The following is a 23,637-nucleotide window of genomic DNA, read 5'->3' as shown; positions in this document are numbered from 1 at the left end:
TCTAAAACAGATAGAACATTGAGCAAACGTTGAACAAACTACCAAACATTGAATGGTTGTCACCCAGAGAACTCAGTGGTAGTGTAACTCAGAAATATAATAAATGTAAGAACTGGGCAGCACTCTCATTGCTCTGATAGGTGTGATGCTAGAAACACTGCTTTAATAGACAGAGCAGCATGTGGATTTTAGCTCTCCAATTGCTCCCTAGAGTGAACCATTTTATACAGAACATGAAAGAGAACCTAATTAGTTCTTTATAACTTCATATAATAGCCACTTTTTTGCTATGAAAGTTTATCACAGCAAGCCATTCTTTATGCTAGTTTATAGTTCTAAAGAAAAGCTAATTAATTTAACCACTTGCACATGTGGCCACTCCACTGGTGGTCTCAGTGTGGTCCAACATCAAAAAACACTCTACACCAGGTCAAGAAGGTTATGGATTCACCAGATGGAGTATGGATGCTCGAGGGATGAGTGGGAAAACAACAAAAAGCAGAGAGAAAGCTAGGATGATAAGCATAAAGAATGTAAGTTGGAGAGAGACTTCCCACTGTCAGCAGGTGGTTTAAGTAGGAGAACAGAATGTCTTTCTAGAGTAAAGCAATGGAGGTTTGATCCTTTGTCATCCATTTTGACTGCATAATGCAGCCATTTGAATTCCACAGGATGTGGTTTATCGTCTTCACATGGAAGAGAGAGAGAAAGGGGATGGGGAACTTCTTCCTTCAGTCCCCTGATGAGATAATAATCATGATGGAAAACTAACATTTTGCAAATTATTTGAAAATAATTTTGCTCTCTGAAATCAGTCTGTGTGGATACTTCCTCTGCATTTTTGCAAATGGAAATGTAAATTTCAAAATATTAATCTTGCAAAAGGGATGTTGATCTCTTGAGTGAATCTTTATGTAGTGGCATGGGTTTCAAGTGTTGTTCTCTAGGTGAGCAAGTAAGGCTAATTCTTAAATCCACTTCCTTGAGAATAATCCCACTGAACTCAGTGGGACTGTTTCTGAGTATACAGATAAAAGGTTTTGCTGTAAACGTACAATTTTTCCGTATATTTATTTATTTAAAACATTTGCCCCCAACCGTCAGTTCACTCCCCAAGGAGGCCGGTGATAAGGCTTGTGGTGCAATCCAAAATGACAGTTTGAAAGTGAAAATGCTATGTTTATGCTCATATTTCATCCAAAATTATATATTTCTGTTAATGCATCATGAGGTTTGCTAAAAATTCATGAGTTACAAATATGAGCGGAAACTTCTGCAGCTGCAGGAGCTGCCTATCCACAGTCCGTGTGTGTGTGTGTGTGTGTGTGTGTGTGCACGCGCACAGATATACATGGATATTCATATGTAGTGGCATAGCAAGCCAAAACTTCAGTGGGGAATGAGGAACAGAAATAAGGCACCACCTGGGTATAGATACTGTATAGATGCTACATATTTTTTTATTAATTTATTTCAGTAGTTTTTATGGGACAAGAAGAGGGGCTGCAGTCAGGAGAATCACTGTGAGAGCATGCTTGCCTAACATAGCCCAGTTTTTTTTGGGGGGGGGACAGTGTATTGCCCCCATTTGCTTCTCTTGCTTTCTGAGCTTACAACAGGTTTGGAATTTCTAAAGAACATGCAACTCCTGGTTCTAATGGCGTAGAACCAGGAACAGATTTTGTTGCTGTTAAAATAATTTTCATCACATTAACTCAGGGGTCAGCAAACTTTTTCAGCAGGGGGCCAGTCCACTGTCCCTCAGACCTTGTGGGGGGCTGGGCGATATTTTGAAAAATAATAATGAATGAATTCCTATGCCCCACAAATAACCCAGAGATGCATTTTAAATAAAAGGGCATATTCTAGTCATGTCAAAACACGCTGATTCCGAGACCATCCGCAGGCCGGATTTAGAAGGCGATTGGGCCGGATCCAGCCCCCGGGCCTTAGTTTGCCTATGCATGCATTAACTCATACTGAAAAAAAAAGATTTTCTCACACCCTTTTTGGTACTGATCCACTCTGATGTCTCAATATAACCTATGCACTCAGCAAGGCTGCTGCTTTACAACGTAGAATTCACTTCAATGGGCAAATGTTCTTTAAGCCAAAAAATAACAAATATACTAAAAATGGATTACTTAAAGGTTAAGATTACTGGAAATGTACGTTAGGGTTTATTAAACACCGTTTTCCATTTTAAAATGCAAATCAGCATGATACAGTTTTTTAGGAGTTGGTGAACCCAAACAGGAAAAGGAAGTTCGGTTTTTCAGCTCTGCTTTTACATTCTGGGGTGCAGCGTTGAGGTACAGAGATTGGATTCTGTACATTCAGAATAGAAATGCCTCCAGGGTGAATCTCTTTACAGTTACTGTTGCATTGTACCATCTGAAACTATCAAGAAGAACAAGAAATTGAGGTCTATAGCTATAGGCTCTGTAAATCATTTTTCTTCTTGAAGCTCTTTCTGCTGATTCTGCTCCTGCTGAAGTTGCTGCTGACATATACCTTTGACCATTTTGTTCAAGATTTAGAGATGTTGCTTTGAGTAGGTGCAAACTGATGACCTTGGCCTAGTGATCTGCAACAGTCTGTGTTGAAATAAAAAGATATCTATTGAGGTGGAACGAATGTGATTGAACTGGGTTATTGACACAGATATCAAGGAGAATTTATTCAGAGGAAGGAAAGAACCTAGGCAGCAGAAAAAGGGAAGATTGCTTTCTTTTTCTGCTTGCTTGTTAAGGCAGATTTCACAGGATATGTCAAAGTTATGCAAACTATGGTTTAATTTTACTTTTTAGGTGAAAATGGACACAGCCATTTCCTGATGTGTACATTTACTAGACTGAAATACTGCATGGGGTTCATTCTAGAATGGTATATATATAAATCCCGAAGTAGCTTTCCTTTTGGAATCAGCAAGTGGTGACACACACATATATATATATATATATATATATATATATATATATATATATATATATAAAGAACCCCTGACCATTAGGTCCAGTCATGACCGACTCTGGGGTTGCGGTGCTCATCTCGCTTTATTGGCCGAGGGAGCCGGCGTACAGCTTCTGGGTCATGTGGCCAGCATCGTTTACCTTCCCGCCAGAGCGGTATCTATTTATCTACTTGCACTTTGACATGCTTTCGAACTGCTAGGTTGTCAGGAGCTGGGACCGAGCAACGGGAGCTCACCCCGTCGCGGGGATTCGAACCGCCGACCTTCTGCTCAACAATATATATAGTAATGCCTGTCAATTTTTGGGTGAACTGTATATAAATTTAGACCACCCTTGGGGAACGAGGAAGAGAAGGGCAAAATTGGGAATTGTGAAACCCCACTGATGAACTTCACTTGTCCAGGGGTGGACAGTCTGTTGTCAAGGCACAATTTGCATCTCCATGGTCCCAGACAGAAATGTGTGTTTTTCGTGGGGAGCAAACTGAACACCTATTGTAGCAAGCACTGGAATGTCATGTTGTTTAATGCTTTGTTTTCTGTGCCATATATATAATTCATAGTGCAAACTACCGTGGTAATCGATTCCTCAAAAACATTCTTCCTCTGGGCACTTTATAATTTTTTATAATTTCATTTGGTGCAGCTTACCTTATGGTTGTGAGGGGGCCATGTGGGTTGCATGTGTCTTTTTCTCTCCATGGAGCATTTCCTCAGTGCTCAGCACCCTCTCCGGCAGCATATATTTCCTGACCTGAAAAGCCCTGTGTGAGAAGTTATATCACTCAACCTCTTAACCACTTTGAAAGTAAGGAATACACATTAAAATCCCTGCATCTCGCCCATGAGAATTTTGTTGGACATTTCTCTCCCCTTTCATAGCTTCTTCAAATGCAATTTCATTCATTGTAAACTGAAGAAGAATTTTTGGCACATTACTCATTAAAACAAAGTAGCTGTGTAACCATATTTTGTGTGCAAAGCATACCAAACTACAATTAACAGTTGTTTGGTAATTTTTAAAGGCAAAAAAATAGTACCGTACACTTAGCACAGACTGAGATACTTTCAACCATTTGAAAATGCATGCCGTGTTAATCTACTTTGCAATACCAAAAAAGTGTTTCTACTCAGTTGTTTCTAATTAGTGAATTAATTCATTTATATCAGTTTCAGTTTTGAATTAAGGACTGTGAAAAAAACCCACCTTAAGATAATTGAATGCAGAAATTAGTTCATATTTCTTGTAGCTGAGCAAATTAGAATGGAATTTAATATATCCAGTTGGGCATCCACATTATTATTGTTCTGTTACACTGGGATTCAAATTACATCTCTTTTTTATTAAAAACTTTAGCTTTGACAAAATATATTTTCATTTGTATCATTGCAGTTTATTTGCTAAAGAACATTTATTCATAGATATAGCTATAGCTATAGATATAGTTATAGAAATATTGCAAAGAATAACTTTTTATCATACTATGAGGAAATAGATTAGAAACATTTAATTGCAAACTATAATGAATGCAGCTTTCTCTGTAGGGGCAATTAGTGGTTGGAGAGAAGGCATGACTTGGATATGCAAGTGTGAAAACAAAGCAGAAAAGGAGTTAAGTTGATACTAGTAATCTTTCCTTTAGAGTATTTTAAATTCAGCTCATTTAGACATCCTCTCCATAAAAATATGAAATGCATTATTTTATTTTCTACCTATTGAGACTGTGAATAGACTCGCAGCACTGCTTATATTACAGTTAAAGTGTGGGAAGTGAAGCAGCATAGCTTATTTTTGCACAAGTTTGGAGGAGCTATAGCAGGATAGAAAGCAGATGAAGAAGAATCATTTGATTTTGGTATCAAACAAAAGTCCAAATCGGACAAACAAATATGGTGAAACAGGGTGTTTACATTTGGTGTAAATTCTGCCATCAAATCACTATCAGTAAAATCTGGTATGAACAGACTGCCAAGTTTTTTATCTCCCTAGTGAAGGGGATTACAAAATTAGTCCATTACTATCATTTGGATTCACGAGCTTGTAATTATTGGGTTTTTGACTTCATTTTCAATAAAAGAGACATCAAATTTTAAGGGCATTTTCCCCATAGATAGTGCCTTTTCCAGTTACAAAAAGAAACAGTTGAGATGTATTCTATTTTTTGTCGGTAAATCATGTAAATGCTGTTATTAAATACATTATTGATTTTTCTTAGCAGGTGCTACAACCATAGAGAAGTATGATCTCAGGACAAATATATGGATCCAAGCTGGAGTGATGAATGGCAGAAGGCTGCAGTTTGGTGTAGCTGTCATTGATGACAAACTCTTTGTTATTGGAGGCCGAGATGGTTTAAAGACGTTAAACACAGTCGAATGTTACAATCCACAGACAAAAGCATGGACTGTTTTGCCTCCAATGTCAACCCATAGGCATGGCTTAGGTAAGTATTCAGTTTCCCAAAGCTATCTGTATATATAAAAAATGTAATCAGCAATGTCAGATGCATTGACCACAAGCAATTTCAGTACATGCGCATATCTATATTTATGCAGAAATGCACGAAGGAACTTAGGTGCAGGCTTGTGTAAACAACTGAAATAATATCTGTGTATGGTTGGCATCCTAGAGTATGATAATGACTGGACTGAGCTGCTTCTCAAATAGTTCTGTTGAAGTTGTTGTAAAGTCAGTGGTAAGCCATTGTAGCTAAATGATGTGACTAGTAAACAAGCCATGATTGTGGAGACAGCCCAGTGAATAGGACATACATATCTCATCCCTATCATGTGTTTAGAAGCCTGGAAAGGTAAAAGTATATATAAGAGTGCTCATGGTACTTTGTGTAAGTGTTCATCTATGTGTGTACCAAATTCTAGCCCATTCTGGCATAGTTTTATTATATATGCAACATCAATACAGTAGAACATGGTTATAGGGCCACCAAGAAACACATGGCGATTTGTTGGAATGATACCTTGGTTAAAAAACTGAAATGACTTAAAAGTTAAATGGAACCAAATAGATATAGGTGCTTCTGTGGAGGCGATTGTAAAAATAAAAAGGTGTGTATAAATCATTGTTTATTATATATATGCATTTGAATTAAGAAAAGGACTAAAAACAAAAGCCTGTATTTTACTGACTTGCAATATGGTGGCCTTAAAATATTTGTTGGTTATCCTACTGTGAGTAAAAATTGAATCATATCATTTTTTAAAAAATCCTGGGGTGCCTAATCTGTGCCCCTCTGGATATTGGACTACAGTTCCCATCCCCTGCAGCCATTGTCTATGCTGGCTAGATCTGATAGAGTCCAACAACACATGGAGGGGCCAATATAAGCTTCTAGTGGTTTGAATCAGTAACTATCCTGTTACTACCCAGATATCCCTAAATTATTTAATCCTCCTTTTCAGAGTATTTCTTTTGTCATCAGACATTCCCTCTATTTCCAGTGTTCAGGTGTCAGTGCTGGGTTAGTTGAAACACCACCACCCATATGCAAGAGGTGGGTATCAGCAGGCTTGGCAGAATCCCAATGTTTGCAGAGTACCCCCCCACCCCCCAAAAAAACCCTAATGATAAAACATCTAATGGGCAGGCAGGAGGGGAATAAAATGGAATATCTTGAAGGGGGGAGTGGCTGGCTAACTAGAGGAATTTCATGTTCAGTTTCCTATTCTAACCCCTTTGGCACTTTATTTATTTATTTTTTAACGAGAAAACAGCTGTCTTTGTTCACATCTACTAAGTTCATTGACACCAAATATAATAACACGGGTGCATAATTGGCTTTTAAAATAACTGAATACCTTGCACATGGCAACAGAAGATCATAACAGATTGCACATTTTGTAGGTGAACTTCAAAATACTGCCTTAATTTTCAGCTTCTAAATGATGGATTGTTATTTCATTCAAAGAAAGGTCTTTGTAGCTATAGCTCAGTGATCAAACACATTTTTTATAGTTAGAAGGTTGCTGCTTCAGTCCCTGGCATATTCTTTTGAAGGTTCTCAAGCAGCAGACTGGGAGAGACCTTTAGCTGACACCTTGTAGAGTTGCTCCCAGTCAGAGACAATATGAGCTCAATGATCAATGTCTATAGTAAAAGGAAGTACCAGATCTTCAGAAAGAGAGAGAGAGGCTGAAGTCTAGGAAATCTTACTTTTAATAAGTGTTTCTGTTCAAGGATTAGTTTTCCAGGTGCTAAGGTTGTAGTTCTTCCTCCAATAAATGCAACTATCATGAACATTAACTATTATATGATTCTGCTACAATGCAAGTTGTGAAAAAAGCTTAGCGAAAAATATTTTGCATCAGTGGTTACAATAATATAGACGCCATTTGGATAGCTTTGAACAACACATTGTGATGGGATAACAGCAAAATATTATGATGGTTGCTCCCATTCCCTTCCAACCTCTCCCACAACTGGGATACCCTAGGGGGTGCTGGCTCTTTAACATAAGGGCAAAGAACATGTCTCCCAGATTTGAAGAACTTTGAGCTGGAAGAAGGAAGAGGAATAAATTCTAGATTCTCATATTTATGTATCCAGGGGCTTAAATTGCTTGTTTCCCTTATAGCAAGGCTCTTCTACAGCTCTGCTTTCACTGTTTTCCTCTGCTTTCTGCCTGGACAGAAATATGAAAATTCATTTCATTGTTTCTCATGAAAAGTAAATTTGGGAAACTTGTTCACAACTTGCATTGTACAAAAAGTTCAGCTTAATTCCTAGCAATGGATTTCTCTCTCGTTGTTTTACCATTCTAGGACAGCCATGGCACAATACCCTTTCCTCTGCCATAAATTTCTTCCTTTTATAAGTCTATTTCAATTAATTGGCAGTAGATAACTTTAACAATCCTTTCAATCTCTGCAAGATAATTTGTATTGCATTTTAAATCAAGGTCTAGTGATAGTTAGCAATATTCTTATTCCATTTTCTTATTCTTTTAATCACAGCCTATAGCAGTTTAACAACAGGTCTGTCAGTGTTTGCAGTGGATTAAATCACTGTGCAATGGGGACATAGTCCAATCATTTATATCCTTATCAGCAATTTCTTAGAGTTCAACAGCATTTTCCAACAGAAATGTGGATATAATCCCTGCTTATTACGCTGACTCAACAATTACAGACAGTGATTATTAGCAAAGAAATCAGCGCCTAAAATACATACCTTTGCAATGCTATATTATATATGTCTGGGGAGATATAAGTCCCACTGAGTTCAATGGGGCTTACTCCTCAGAAAGTGGATATAGGATTGCTGTTTTAGTTTTCCATAATATAGGCTTTCTTGTGCAATTGACATTTGGTTGGAGGTGGGTGGGTTAGATATTATAATATATACTTGTTGAGTAGTTCTGTAGTAGTATCAGATTTAGTCTACCAGACTAAAGGTAAAGGTAAAGGTACCCCTGCCCATACGGGCCAGTCGTGTCCGACTCTAGGGTTGTGCGCCCATCTCACTTAAAAGGCCGGGGGCCAGCGCTGTCCAGAGATACTTCCGGGTCACATGGCCAGCGTGATGAAGCTGCTCTGGCGAGCCAGCACCAGCCCAGCACATGGAAACGCCGTTTACCTTCCCGCTAGAAAGCGGTACCTAATTATCTACTTGCACTTAGGACTTCCGGGTTGGCGCCATCGCTGAATGGCGGACTCCCTCCGAGCTCCGGAGGAAGCCTGCTCGGCAGGGGCTGGGTTCTACCGCGCCGGCGACGCGGGGACCCTCCAAAACCATGGGCGCTGAAACCCATGGGCATGGTGACTCGGCGGGCACCGTTTGCGCCCCCCGACCCGCAAAGGAGCCTTTTTAAAGGCTACGGAGCGGGTGACGGGGGGGTGGTGGTGCTATGAGTCCTCCGCTTCCCCTGCCGAGCGAAGCCGCATGCCATTCGACGGAGTGCGCTGACTTCTTCCATTGAAAATTTGGACTTAAAAGAATAACCCGTGAGTAATTGGAACTCGGATTAAAAAGGGAAATTTTATTTTTTAAAAAATTCGGAGCGAGCGGGGGAGGTGCAAAAAGGAAGTCAGCCTCCCCCCTGTTGTAGAGGAGTTAAAGCAAAGGATTTGACAACTAAGATCGAGTGCAACCTTATTTTGATAAAGTTATTAAATTTCGCGATGGAAAATTATAAGACTGGGCTGGAGGAGAAAAGTGGAATGTGAATTAAAATGCAACACCCCCCCCCCCCTGGGAACCCCGGGAGCGATCCGTGAGAGCACCGGGAGAGGAGAAAGAGAGGTTTTGACAGCTGTCAAAGGAGCTGTCAAAGTGGAAGAACAAAAAGAGAACTTTGTTACGAGGACTTTGCCAGTTACATTTGCTACAAATTGGATATAAATTGTTTAAAACAAGGAATAACAAGTTACTTTGACTGTTGGGTGTGATCTGGAAGGAAACAGAGTTACTATAATCCCTCTAGAGGAGCTGTGGGACACTACAAGTATTGCTGGCATGGAATTGGAATAGGACTTTTTATCTCCTGGGAAACTGCAGAAGTGGAACACTATTTTGTCTACAGAGGTCTATACACTAAAGGAGACAATAGATTTATCTATTGAAGAATGGAAGGGACTTGACGTAATGTTTTGTTCCTGAATAACAAAGCCTCTGCAGAGGAATTAGAAGCTTTTGGAATTAGAACATTTGTGCAGGAGAGCAGGAAAAAAAGGAGGAGAGAGATCAACAAGAACAACAAGAATAACAAGAACTGGACAAAGTTGGAAGTGGAAACATTTGGGACATCCAGATTTGAAAGGTCTAAAGAAATAAAAATGGAGTTTTTACTCTTAAATACAAAGATCTGGATGGAAAAAATGGACCTTTTTGAGTCAGACTCCTCCCAAGATTGGACATTCAATATTAAAGATGACTAAAAGACGGCAAAGACTATTAAAAAGATGGCAAAGCGGACTGGTGAAGAGCTATGGTTTAGATGTGGGAGCTCCAGGACGACAGTAGACATTGATGGACTTTGGGAACGCAACCGGGAAAGGGGGGAGGGAAACTTGGAATCCAAAGGGTGCTAAATTACATTTTATTCTTTTTTCTATTGTTTCTATTCTAATCTGTATTGCATATTAAAGAGGGGAACTCGTGGAAGGGATCAGGTCGATTTTAGGGGATGGGAAAATATTTTTTTAAAATTGGGTCAATGATAATAAGTTTAAAATTTGGGGTAAGAATTTGTTGAATTTATTTAAAAGAATTGGAATACAAGAGGGGGAGGGGAGGGGAAGTCCTGGAAAGATGCCAATGAAAATAAGGTTTTAATTTTGGATGTTTTTCTTTTTTTGTTATATTTGAAAATCTTTAATAAATATTATTTTAAAAAAAATATCTACTTGCACTTAGGGGTGCTTTCGAACTGCTAGGTGGGCAGGAGCTGGGACCGAAAGACGCGAGCTCACCCCGCCGCGGGGATTCGAACCGCCGACCATGCAATCGGCAAGCCCTAGGTGCTGAGGTTTTACCCACAGCGCCTCCCGCGTCCCCCTCATACCAGACTAAAGCTTCCCCTAAATTAAGGGTTGGAGAACTGTTGATCAGTAGTCAGGCTGCTGCATCCACTTCTACCAGTTTGGCTTGACTACCTGGTATTTGTAAAAGCAGAGGATCCATAAAATTACTTCTACTACAATTAGCAAGTACACTGCTATGCTATTGGAACCTATAATTTGTCATACGGAATTTTATCTTCCCTTATACATGAGTGATATAGTCTAGGAGCTATGTATTGACCCTTCTTTTCAACTGAATTATCTTTCTTTTGTATATATTTTACTCCTTACATGCCATTGCCCCCATGCACTATACTGACTCCCCATTAACCAATCAGGTTGTTGGGAGGGGCCATGCCTACTATGTGTTCTTCTTCAGCTGACTCAACAATTACAACCTCTTCTTCTTCATCTCTCCCCTTCTACCCAAGATAACAGCTCCGTGTGCACCAAGTTGTTTCACAGAACAATGTGACACCTAAGTGTACTTTGACTAGTTTATTATCATTAGTTAAATGGATATTTTTAACTGTGTTTGTATAATGGCTTGATCTTATAGAAATCCAGAGAATTCCTTTTGTCAAAGCCATACCAATGAAAGTATCTCATTTTAAATTTTTGGCCACAAAAATTGTGTTGGTGAATCCAAGATCCCTGTTGTTGTAAATAATATAGCACAGTGTGACCTCAAGGTGAGGTCATTTCAGGTAATGCTGATATCTAGAGCTGAGATGGAACATTTCATGCAATTGATCTGTTGACACTTCCTTTTATTTTCTGCCTGTTTCTAATGCCAAGAGAATAACCAAAGTAGTCTCTAGGATATATATTTTCTGTAGATACTCATTGTTCTTCAGGAGTTAAGAGGTAGCTCTGTTGCATAGGTGAGCCCTGTTGCTCTTTCAAACAAACGGTTGTCTCCTTTATGGCACAGCTGATAAACATTATTCTGTAGCCAAACTAATGTGATGTGGGAGATGAATTAATTCATTTCCTGACATCTTTTTCTTTTGCTAACAGCAGCCTTGGGAGGGCTGAGAGTTCAGTCAGGGCCATAGCTTTGGAGCATGGAATCTACTCCTTTCCCTTCATGCTATGTCTCTAATCTAAACTGGCTCCCTATTAGCTGTGCAGAGAGAAATATGCATCTATCTATATCTTTATTCCTTATGCAGTCAATAGATTCAGGAGAGCAACAGCAACAGTAAAGGGCCAGGAATACTGTGCTGTGTGTGTGGAAGGGAGCAATATGATAAAATGAAGTAAGAGCAAAGAAGGAGAAATAACTGAATGGCCAAAAAACAATCTTCCCCTTCACTTTTGGGAAATAAAAAATGGCTATAACTTTTCCATCTTTTGATAGAAGATAAAATTTCCAGGCATTGTAGCACATCCTTTGTGGATAAAGCATGTCAAATTACAGACAAAAAGGTACATGGACTTTTAGACAGCACACATTTAAAATTTGCCTTTTTAAAAAAGGGGGGAAATAAATATATATAACGTTATCAGTTTGGGACATCACTTCATCTTTTGGATGCATAGTTAACTATGCACAAGTGAATATGGACTTTCTTTTATCTGAGAAGGGCAGGGTAGAATAGCTCCCCATCCATTTTTATCACATCCTACATTATTCACATTTTTTTTTTCTAAATTAAAAAGCCCCAAGTGTGATCTTTCTTCATAGATGAGCTGCTCTAACCCCTTGATAATTTTTGATTGCCCACTTTTGAACCTTTGAAGATCTACAGTATTCTGTTTGGGGTTAGGTGACCAGAACTGTACACAGTATTCCAACTGTGGTCTCATCATAGATCTGTGTAAAGACATTGCAAACTTTGCAGTGCTCTGTGAAACATCTTTCCTAACTATCAATAACATGGAATTAATCTGCTTCTCAGCTGCCTCACACTGGGTCAGCATTTTCATTATTTTCATTATGCTATATACTATAGCCCCAAGGTCCTGGGCCTGGTCAGGCACTGCTAATTTAGACCCCATGAAATTAAGATCTCTTACCCCATTGTTGCTCACTGATCACTTGCTTGCATTGCATTTTCCATTTTACTGCCAATTCATCCGTTTGAAGAGAACACCTTGACCCTCTTCACAATGCCTTGTTTTAACCACGTCAAACAATTTGGTATCATCAGCAAACTTGCCCACCCTACTGCTGCTTGGTTTATTTATTCATAACAGTATTTATATATCGCTGTATTATCAAGATATATCACAGTGATTTACAACAATATATAAATATAAAACCAAGCAATAAAATCAGAAAAAGTTAAAAGCAGAAAGAAAATTAAAAACATTGTTGTTGATACTGTGTCTATTTTTAAATCAATGTGTATAGGAAAAACAACAACACACCATCATGGACATGGTACATATACAAAAGGGGAAAATATCATACGTAAAAAGAGCATTAGCATCTAATAATAAGGAAAAGAATTAGAGGGTAAAATAGACAAATGAGAGGAAAACAAATGGAGGAAACACTAGTTAAAGCTGCTTGCAAATGTATTTATATTTTATGGGGACTATATTGAGATCAGGGTTTCATATGCTGGTGCAACTCCAGCTGAACGGAGGATGTGAGAGTTAAGCCAACATAACCCAACTGCGGAGGCAGTGAGAGATTTTACTTTCTTGGGCTCCATGATCACTGCAGATGGTGACAAAAGTCATGAAATTAAAAGACGCCTGCTTCTTGGGAGAAAAGCAATGACAAACCTAGACAGCATCTTAAAAAGTAGAGACATCACCTTGCCAACAAAGGTCTGTATAGTTAAAGCTATGGTTTCCCAGTAGTGATGTGAGAGCTTCCCCAGGAAGTGAGAGCTGGACCATAAAGAAGGCTGATCACCGAAGAATTGATGCTTTTGAATTATGGTGCTGGAGGAGACTCTTGAGAGTCCCATGGATTGCAAGAAGATCAAACGTATCCATTTTTAAGGAAATCATCCCTGAGTGCTCACTGGAAGGTCAGATCGTGAAGCTGAGGCTCCAGTACTTTGGCCACCTCATGAGAAGAGAAGACTCTCTGGAAAAGACCCTGATGTTGGGAAAGATGGAGGGCACAAGGAGAAGGAGACGACAGAGGACGAGATGGCTGGACAGTGTTCTTGAAGCTACCAGCATGAGTTTGACCAAACTGCAGGAGGCAGTGGAAGACACGAGTGCCTGGCGTGCTCTGGTCCAGGGGGTCATGAAGAGTCGGACACGACTAAACTACTGAACAACAACAACCCAACTGCACCAAGAACTTCCAGGCCCAACCAGAGATCCTCTCTAGATCCTAATCCTGCTCATTGCAGCAGATCTTGCTATAGGATTGTTCCCCTACAAAGCCAAGTGTCCCATCCCTGGTTTAAGCTCTAATCCTCATTAACTTGAATAATTAATGTTACTCTCATTAGCCACAGCTTTAAACAAGAGATCTTCAACAAACCACAGTTCCCCATTTCCCAAGTTTATACAGCCTCATTCATGGCAGGCACGTCCAACAGGTAGATCGTGATTTACCGGTAGATCACTGAATGACTGTGGTATATCACTGGCTCCCCCCCAAAGAAGCTCAACAATTGTGGCTCCCCTAAAAAAAGCTCAGCAATTTTGCCCTGCACCCCAAAAAGTGGGCCTTTCCTCCTCCCTAAAAATAACTCAACAACACTGACCTGAACTCTCAAAAAGGGGGTTGATCACTGCCAGTTTTTAACTCTGTGAGATCACAGTCTCTTGGGAGTTGGTCACTCCTGTTGTAGAGGGATGCCAATGTTTTCTGTGAAATGTGAACACGAGCTGTAGAAAACATCACTGATTTGAACTAGAACAAGGAAGTCATGTTTTCTATTTGTCTGTACAGGTTTCTCTTTTGCTTTTAACTTTAAGTTTGTGTCTCTTTGATCTGCATTTTTATTATGTACATCTACAACACTGTGTTTAAACATGGAACATAAAATATGCTAAATGTCCAGAGAAAATTATTGAGTCCCTGGGATGTTCAACATGAACTTTCAGTATGCCTGAGCAATGTGACTTTTTTTTTTTACAACCACTGCAGGTTTATTACTTTCGGAATAATGAAGATGCTTCTTTAATTTATTTTTAAAGCCCTGGGAGCCCACATATTTAATAAAAGCTCTCAGCAACATTAAACTAACCTTAATTAAGATTTCCTGTTAAATAAAGAAAACCTGTATAAGGAGCATCTTCTGTAGATGTAGCTATTTATTTACCCAGATAAACATATCATGATGTAACTTATTTTCCTTCCTTTTTTAAAAAATATTTTTATTAGCAGTTTCAACATAAGAAATTGTCAGACCATATAATCACTTACATTATTCCCCCCCTTTCCCCCTCCCTTCCCTCCTTCCCTCCCCCCCCCCGGACTTCCCTCAGCTCCTCTCTCTGATTTCTCAGCCCATATTATTCTCTGCATGTTATAAAATTGTACATATCCCTACATTATCTATCTAACATGTTGTCAACCAATAAATTTTTGTACATTGATTCAAAACCTGCCAAGGAGTCCAGTTCATTTTTCTGTCGTTTTAGATAATTTGTAAAAAGCTCCCATTCTTCCTTAAAGTCACAGTTGTTCTTGTCCCGCAGTTTATATGTCAATTTAGCCAACTCTGCGTAGCTCATCAGTTTTTCTTGCCACTGTTTTTTCGTTGGAATTTCTTCATTCTTCCATCCTTGTGCTATCAAGACTCTTGCTGCATACATAAATAAATTCTTTGTTTTTCTTGGCAAGTTTTGTCCTACAATCCCTAACAAAAATGCTTCTGGTTTTTTTACAAATGTCATTTTAAACATTTTTTTCAATTCATTGTATATCATTTCCATTTTTGTTTTAATTTCCCACTACATTCCCACCACATATGATAAAAAGTCCCTTCTTTTTCTTTACATTTCCAACATATATTTGACCCGGTTTTATACATTTTTGCAATCTGTACTGGTGTAATATACCATCTATACATCATTTTCAGATAATTTTCTTTCAAGAGAGAACAATCTGTAAATTTCAATTTTACTTTCCACAGTTTTTCCCAATCCTCGAATTGTATATTATGTCCTGTGTCCTGTGCCCATTTGATCATAACCGATTTGACCTCCTCATCTTTTGTTTCCCATTCTAGCAAAATACTATATGCTTTCTTCAGCAGCTTCCCTTCTTCTTCTATAACTTCTTTTTGAAATCTAGAAGTTGTATAACTAAACCCTGGTGTAACTTATTTTCCTATTGGTAGTACAGAATTCTGTTTTTAAATAAAAGACTTGTTATACAGAGAAAGAGAGTGGGGGGGATATGCTACAATAAAAAATAGCTGAAGAGTGAGGGCTTTGGAATATGTATGCGTGCCACTATAGTGGCGGACAGAGAGAAACTCTAGATTCAGGTAGGTAGCCGTGTTGGTCTGACGCAGTCAAAATATATATAAAAAATAAAAAATTGTACCTGAAGAAGTGTGCATGCACATGAAAACTTATACCAAGAACAAACTTAGTTGGTCTCTAAGGTGCTACTGGACAATTTGTTTCATTTTTATATATATTTAGAGAGAAACTCTGTTAATGGAACAACACCTGTACCCCTCAAAGAGCCCCCATTAAGCCTCATTGAAGTTCTGTGGGCACAGATGCACATAAATGTAAATCAGGTACATAACATCTACACAGATCCATCATCAGGGCTGGTCCTACCATGAGGCAGAGTGAGGCAGCTGGAAAGTTGCTAGAAGGAGTGCCATGTGGTTTGCCCTGCAGACCCTAAGCTAGCTTACTGCCCTAGCATGGCAATAACACCAATGAGGTGAGCTGAGGCAAGCTCCCACCCCACCTGGGATGGGCCCAGATCTGTGGGCAGGGGGAAATGTCAGTGGTCTATCTTGTTTCAGGTGCCTAAAGTTTTTGGGCCAGCCCTGTCCATCAGTGTTCTCAGTGAACACAAGCTAGGACTGCATTTCTTTTTATCTGTTTTATTCATTTTAGTAATAATTTTTATATTGTGGTTTTTATTCTGTGCAAGCTACCTTGTATGGACCTTGCCTGGGAAAGTGGTATATACATACTTTAGAATAATACGAACTAAAAAGTGCATCCTTCCCTAATAAGTCAAATTAGATCCAATAAGTGCACGGACTCTGGAATTGGCATAGTTAATTTCAACCAAGGCTCTTTTTTCCAGCTGGAATGTGCCAGGTTAGCATTCCAGCACCTCTGAGGTGGGCCCCAGAAGTGCAGGGAGAGACCCTCCCTGGATGTCGCTAAGGGATATCCTCTACAGGCTCCAGAGAGGGTCTCCTCCTGAGCCAGAGGCGCAGCAGAGCTTTGGTGAGGCTCTTTAGCCTCCCAGCTAACAGCTGGTGCACAGGAAAGCTGCTCCTTAGCTGAGCAAGCCCCCGTGCTGCTCCTCTTTGGGCTCTGGGGTCAGTCTTCTGAGGGAAGTGGTGTTCCAGCAGCTTTTTCTCTGGAGAAAAAAAAGGCACTGGTTTCAAGAATAGGAACAATAATAGTTCTCGATAGTTTGCGTCAATGGAAAGGAGAGCTGGAGAAAAAATTATTTGCAAAAAGGCCCCTACCACCCTAGCCACAAGGTGTAAGAAGTGGCAGTAACGCCTTCATAGATTCTTCCCCTCCTGTCCCAAACCTCCACAAAATTGCTCTGTTAGAATATAAAGTAATGAATTACTTCCTGGCAAGAACAATGCAGTAATATGCCTGGGGAGATTTAATGGAAAAAGACGTACCATGGATGGTTTAGATATGAGTTGGGGGTTGAGTCCATTCTCTATCTGTGTACTATGTTGACCACTGCTTCCAGACAGCTGTGAGAAGAATATTAAGAGAACAACAATCATTTTGCCATCCAGGAGAACAAAATTCAGATTAACATAGCATCGTCAAGAGAATTTTCATGTCTGCTCCAGAAAAATGTGAAACCCTACAATTGTAATTAAAATAGTTCAGATATATTGTTTCAGCAATGGCATCTGCTCTCTGAGTCAGTGGAATAATTTAAAGCCCATTTGGTGAAGTAAAAAAAAAGGCATAGAAATAGGAGTTCAATACACATATTGGACAATAACCTTATGACTTTTTAAATTGATATGCAAAACCATAATAAAAGGTTGAATCTTAGATACAGCCATTTCTTATTTTACATTTGATGAAAGGCTAGAGCAAGTTCTAAACCTCAGTGAATTATGCAGGAAAATATCTATGCAGCATGAATGTCTCCATGCAGAGTGCATGCTATGCCATGAATTATTATGCAGCTTTCCTTCACAGAGCAAAGCTCTGCAACAGAACTCAGGTGATCTCAGTTTCTCAACTACTAGTCCGTGTGCTTTGATCATGAACAATTTTATGATCTTTGCAGGGAGAAGTATATTGCTACATTAATATGGTGTCCAACTCAGTGTGCAGCTGTATACCATGTAGAATATTCAGCAAACAACTTCTAATAATTTGAATAAACCTCTAATAAAAAATATCTTCCAACAGGTCCCAGGTATAAATGAGCTGCCAAAAGGTATGGGTATGACTAAGTGTGGAATCATCACATCAGGTAGAAGTTGTCAAGGCAGCTAGCAGTGTTTAATCCCAAGGGACTGTCCCACATTCAGGTGCACCTACTAGAAAAAAAATACAGTTTATATAGAATTTTGCACTTTTGGCCTTAGAACAGAGGTGCTACCATGTGGTAATAGGAACAACAGTCTGACATTTCACTACAGACTACTTAAAAATAAATTGAGTTCTAGCTATTAAAAGAAATGAACCGAAAAGTTCATTTGAAAAGAGGACTTTTAGCCTTAGCTATCTTTGAAACAGTTTGTCTTTCTCAAGCTACTGTTCTGCCTCAGAAAATCCATCTTCCGCTATCTCAAGGAGAGAGGTTTGAGAAACACTTAAAATCACCAATGCTATTAACATTACAAAACCTGGAATTGTTTAAGATGGGTCAAGAGTTCTGAAGTCTGAAAATGAGCAATATATCTCGGGTATACTGTTTTCCTGCAAACCCAAGAACCAATGCCCATGGCAGCCCTCTTATGAGCTTTGTGGAAGCATGAGAAGCTGCCACTGGGGTTGCAGATCGACTTTCACTGTGGCAGAAAGACAAACTGTGAGAATGTGGTTGCTATGCATGCAGCTGCTGCAATTTGAATAATTATGTTGGGCTTGGGGGGGGGGGGGACATCAAAGGTTACTAGCCATGAAAGCTGAAGGAAACACCATTCTACGAGAGTAAGAAATCTCTGATGCTGTGGAAAGAGAACTGGGGAAGACCCTCTCCTTCACGCCTTGATTGGGTGTGCCCAGAAGTCCCCTGTTGGAAACAGAATGCATGCCTGGATAGACTTGGGTCTGATCCAGTAAGACAAATCATAGGTTCTTACTAGAGATGGCATGAGACTTTGTGGGGGCTTGGCATTTTAAATCTCCCCTGCTTGAGAAGTCTGGCTGCATTTCAAGGTGGGCTAGACCCCTTTTGAGTCAGGTATCTCGCCTACCCTTACTCCTGCTGTGGTGTGTGCATCCACCCCTTTCCTGCAACTTCCCTGCCCCTTTCTTTCTCAGTTGAAAGGGAAAAGGGGGAAAAAGCAGTCCTATGAGGGCAGGAAGAAGAGAGAGGATGAGTCTTCTCTCTCGAGCCTATTAGGGTTCTTTGAGAGTGTCAACAAGGCAGGGAGAAAGTGGATAGAGAAAAGTTTTTCCCCCTCTAACACTAGTCCTCATGAACATCCAAGGAATCTGAATGTTGGAAGACTCAGGACAGATAAAAGAAGGCACTTTTTCATACTTGGGGGGGGGGGGAGTGGTTGCCACCAACATGGATGCCTTTAAAAGAGAATTACACAAATTAGTGGAGGATAAGGTTAGCAGCAGCTACTAGCCATGATGGGTATGTTCTGCCTCCACTGTTGGAGGCAGTACGCCTCTGAATACCAGTGTCTGGGGGATCTGAAACCAGGTAGGCTGTTGTGGTTTTTTTTGTCCTGCTTGCCAGTTTCCCACCTAGTTCTTACATCAAGTGGACCCCATGCAACTTCTGCAGGAGTGCTGCCACTGCCATGCAAATATTGGTGGCTACCTATGCACCATTCCAGTGGAACTGTCAGTTCACGCAGTGCCTTCAGGCAAGGATTGTCCAGCCAGCATTCCTCTGGGAGCCCCACATGCTGTCACATAGGGGTTTACTGCCATATGAGAAGCAGATTGACCTATTTGACTGGTCCATGCATGTTGGCCTTTACAGAGTTGGCCTTTCATTTGTTGGATATATTGTTATCTTCTTCCTCTGACTATCTTTCTAGGAGTTACTGTTCTCGAAGGGCCAATTTATGCAGTTGGAGGCCATGATGGTTGGAGCTATCTGAACACAGTCGAGAGGTGGGACCCCCAAAGTCAGCAGTGGACTTTTGTAGCCAGCATGTCTATTGCCAGAAGCACAGTCGGTGTGGCAGCATTAAATGGCAAGTGAGTAGTGGGGGATAATGGTTTAAAGTGGTACAGTTATCAATAACTGACACATACTTGGGCAGAAACGTTCCAATGCTCACACATTGACTAGATGTCACAATTACCTCTTCAAATTCCAAATTCAAGGTGGTGTTCTGCTACTTACAAGCATGACTAAAATGGCTTATGCCAAGAACAGAGATTTCAGAAATGGAGCCTGTGCATAATTAGAATAGTGTTTACAGACCAGGCAGTGCAAGGGGAAATCTCACAATTGTTTGCAGTTTGAAGAAATTGCATATTTCCTAAATGGTGTCTGAAATACAATCTTGCATTTTAAAATGTGATCTTTATTCATTCTTCCCATCTCTCAAGCCCAAGTAGCAGTTATGGGAGTAGATGGCAACACTGTGTTGCTGTGTCTATGCCTTTTGCGCCCAGTAGTTTTGCAGTCTTACATTTTCCTTCTGCTTTTATTTATAATCTTTTTCTTTCATTTATGTTATTGTCACATTATCTTAATAAATTGCTGATACCTAGAACAAAACAGGTAGGTAGCCGTGTTGGTCTGTTGTAGTCAAAACAAAATAAAAATATTCCTTCCAGTAGCACCTTAGAGACCAACTAAGTTTGTTATTGGTATGAGTTTCGTGTGCATGCACATTTCTTCAGATACATTGAAACAGAAGTCACCAGACAGAAGTCACTATATAGAAGGGTCTGGTGAATTCTTTTTCAATGTATCTGAAGAAATGTGCATGCACACGAAAGCTCATACCAATAACAAACTTAGTTGGTCTCTAAGGTGCTACTGGAAGGATTTTTTTTTTATCTAGAACAAAACACTCTGTCATCAAAGAAGGCAGATGTGACACATTGTCATTTGCATAAACTAGTTCTGGAATTGGTCTGGCAGTGGTAGCTCCCAGTGGGGCACATAAACCGAAGATGCAAACACAAGACCACCTGCATAATTAGGGTTGTGGGAGGCTGACTGCAACAGAAAACTGAGGAATTAATGGAGCTATCGGCTTAACACCCAGTATTACCATTTTCCAACATTCACTTCTTTCAGATCGTCCAGGTAAATATGCTTTGGACTACAGTCATGCAATCCAATTCTATGTGTGTTTCCTCAGAAATAAGGCTTGGTTTGTCCATTAGGGCTTTCTCCCAAGTAAGTGTGATAGGAGTGCATCCTTAAGCTGTAGCCTTTGAAATGCAGAAGTCGCTTTTTCCCACAGTGCACTTTTGTACATAGCAGTTTGCATGTGTACACACTTTAACACAACACATCTAAAACACCAGCTATGATCCATGTTTTGTGAACAGGCAGGTGGGTGTCCTTTCAAATTAATGCACAGAAGTGCTAACTCATCTCCTCAATTACTTTTTCCACAGACCTCTTTTTTTAATAATGCAGTCTTTTAAAAGAGAGGGGCTGGAAACCGGTATATACTGATAGACTAAGGATGTAAATCTGTTTGTAGAGGTAGCTAAGTGTCTGTATTGCTTCCTATTTTACCTTTTTCATTCATAGAAAAGTTAAATTGTGAAGGGAAGCAGCACATCCCTGCAGCATCAGTAGGTCTGCCCCAAGAGGAGGTGACCTGAAAAAGCACTCCCTTGTTTACACATGTGTGTAGCACAGTGTTTCCCAACCGGTGTTCCGCGGCACACTAATGTGCCGCGAGCTGTTGCCTGGTGTGCCGCGAGCGAGTCCAAAAAAGGTTGGGAAACACTGGTTTCTCTTTCAAAAAGGAAACGTGGGTTAAAGCGGCGCCGGCGCCTCCCACTCACTTTCCTGCTCTGGCTTCCCTAACAGTTTTCCGAGTTGCGTCACTGGATCCAGCCCCCTTTTCCACATGTGACACGGGAAAGGGAAAGGCCTTTGAGGCACCAGCGCGAGAGGCTGCAGCCTGGGAATTCCCTCGCCCTGCCCAAGGGAAAGGCAATGGCCGGCCCCACCAGGGAAGCACAGGAACTCTGGGCTCGCTTTCGTTCGGCCCGCCTGGCTGGGCCCTTCTTTGCTCCTCCCTACCACAGAGACGAAACCGCTTCTCGCTCGGTATTCGGGCCAGCCATAGAGGTGCCGAGGGGCAGAGCGCCCGGGCCAATGGCGCTGTCTTATTGACCGGAGCTTCCGAGGTGAGCGTGCGGTTGGCCGCTCTAGGCTTTCCCCGCCCCTTCTCTCTCGGCGGCGCCTGGACTTGCGAGGAGAAGCCGGAAGCCGCGGGACTTGGGGCCACTCGGGTCTCCGTCTCCCTCGCCTGCCTCCTCTCCATGGCACCGGGCAGCGGGGGACCCGCCAGTCCCCGGAGCCGCCTCCGCAGCGGGACGGCAGCAGCGGCGACGGCGGAGCGGAGGCGGCGCCGAGGAGAGCGGTGACGCCGCCTCTGCCGCTCCCGCCGCTGCGCCTCCTCAGGCCCGGCCTGGGCGCCCTCCGCCATGGGCTCCCTCTTCCACAGCGAGGCGATGTGCCTGGCGCAGCTCTTCCTCCAGGCGGGCTCGGCCTACGAGTGTCTCAGCGCCCTGGGCGAGCGCGGCCTCGCCCACTTCCGAGACGTGAGTTGAGACGCGCCTGCATTTGGTGCTTCATGGAATTGATACGCTGCTTGATTGTCGGGTGGGGGGGGGGCGTGCCGAGAAGGAACCCTTCAAAGCGGTTTACAAAAAAACAGAACAATGAAATTATCACTTTTTAAAAAACAACTATAACTTTCTCTTCTTCCCCAACCCTTGTCGTTGGAGGAGTCCCTCAGTCCCTCGCTTTGCTGCCTCCTCCCCCCCCCACCCCTAAAGCTTGGAGGTTCCCCGGCAAGGGGGAGGGAAAAAAATTGAAAGTTACACTTTCGTGCGTCCCTCCCGGCGTGACGCTGCGTGCTGACGTCACGGGGCTGTAATGGTGGTGTGCCTCGATATTTTTTTCATCAAACAAGTGTGCCTTTGCCCAAAAAAGGTTGGGAAACACTGGTGTAGCAAGTGCATGAGAATTGCATTCTCGCACAAAACGGATTATAGCCCTACCAACAGAATGTCTTTCACAGCAACAAATAGTGTGAGACAGGTGCAACACGGAGCTGACATCATGTGTACAGCACTCCCCTAAGGTACTTGCATCCAGCACCGAATGTACATTGTCACGCAGTGTGAACATGCCCTTGGTCAGAATGTTCCTTTAATCAGACCATTCCCAAAAGTATCGTATATTGGTTTCATTTCTCTTCTGAACACTTATTTCAGGTTCAGTCTAATTGAGTCTGGTCTTAGTGAATTGTGGCTCTAGTGTGGTACAACACCTGTCATTGGGCTTTAATTGATAACTGTATGCAATACAGACACTTGCATACAGGAAATTTTACTTTATTTTTTGTGTAAAATTAATGTTATAGGAAAGCAGGGAGTTATAGCTTCTCATAGTTAGTGGATTGCTCTTTAACTTGGGGAAATCACAGGACCTATTTCTGTTTGATCTTCGGAAAGTCAGTTGGCTAACATTTGTAAAAATTGATCACCTGAGACACACTACAACACCATTCAAGTGCTTAAACTGCTCCACATGCCAACTGCTGCATGGACTTTAATATCACAAACCAGACCATTATACTAGAGGTGTGGGAATATTATTCCAGCATTGGAAACTAATATTCTATGGCCGA

General features: G+C 41.1%; 1 protein-coding gene across 5 annotated transcripts in view; it reads left to right on the top strand.

The window, feature by feature from the left end:
• Window positions 1-23,637, top strand: part of KLHL1 (kelch like family member 1) — a 140,770-nt gene that overhangs the window by 83,177 nt on the left and 33,956 nt on the right. For 2 of the 5 annotated variants that reach the window (XM_081907313.1, XM_081907314.1), the window contains exons 7-8: window positions 5,194-5,418; window positions 19,834-19,996. In XM_081907313.1, the coding sequence (XP_081763439.1) occupies window positions 5,194-5,418; window positions 19,834-19,996 (388 nt within the window). Of the gene's footprint in view, window positions 1-5,190; window positions 5,419-19,833; window positions 19,997-23,637 lie in introns of all 5 variants that reach the window. The other 3 variants (XM_081907311.1, XM_081907312.1, XM_081907315.1) reach the window with 2 other exon arrangements.

This window comes from Podarcis melisellensis (assembly GCF_964234715.1).
Source record: "Podarcis melisellensis genome assembly, chromosome: 4".
Taxonomy (NCBI): domain Eukaryota; kingdom Metazoa; phylum Chordata; class Lepidosauria; order Squamata; family Lacertidae; genus Podarcis; species Podarcis melisellensis.
This window is presented reverse-complemented; position numbering and strand designations above follow the sequence as displayed.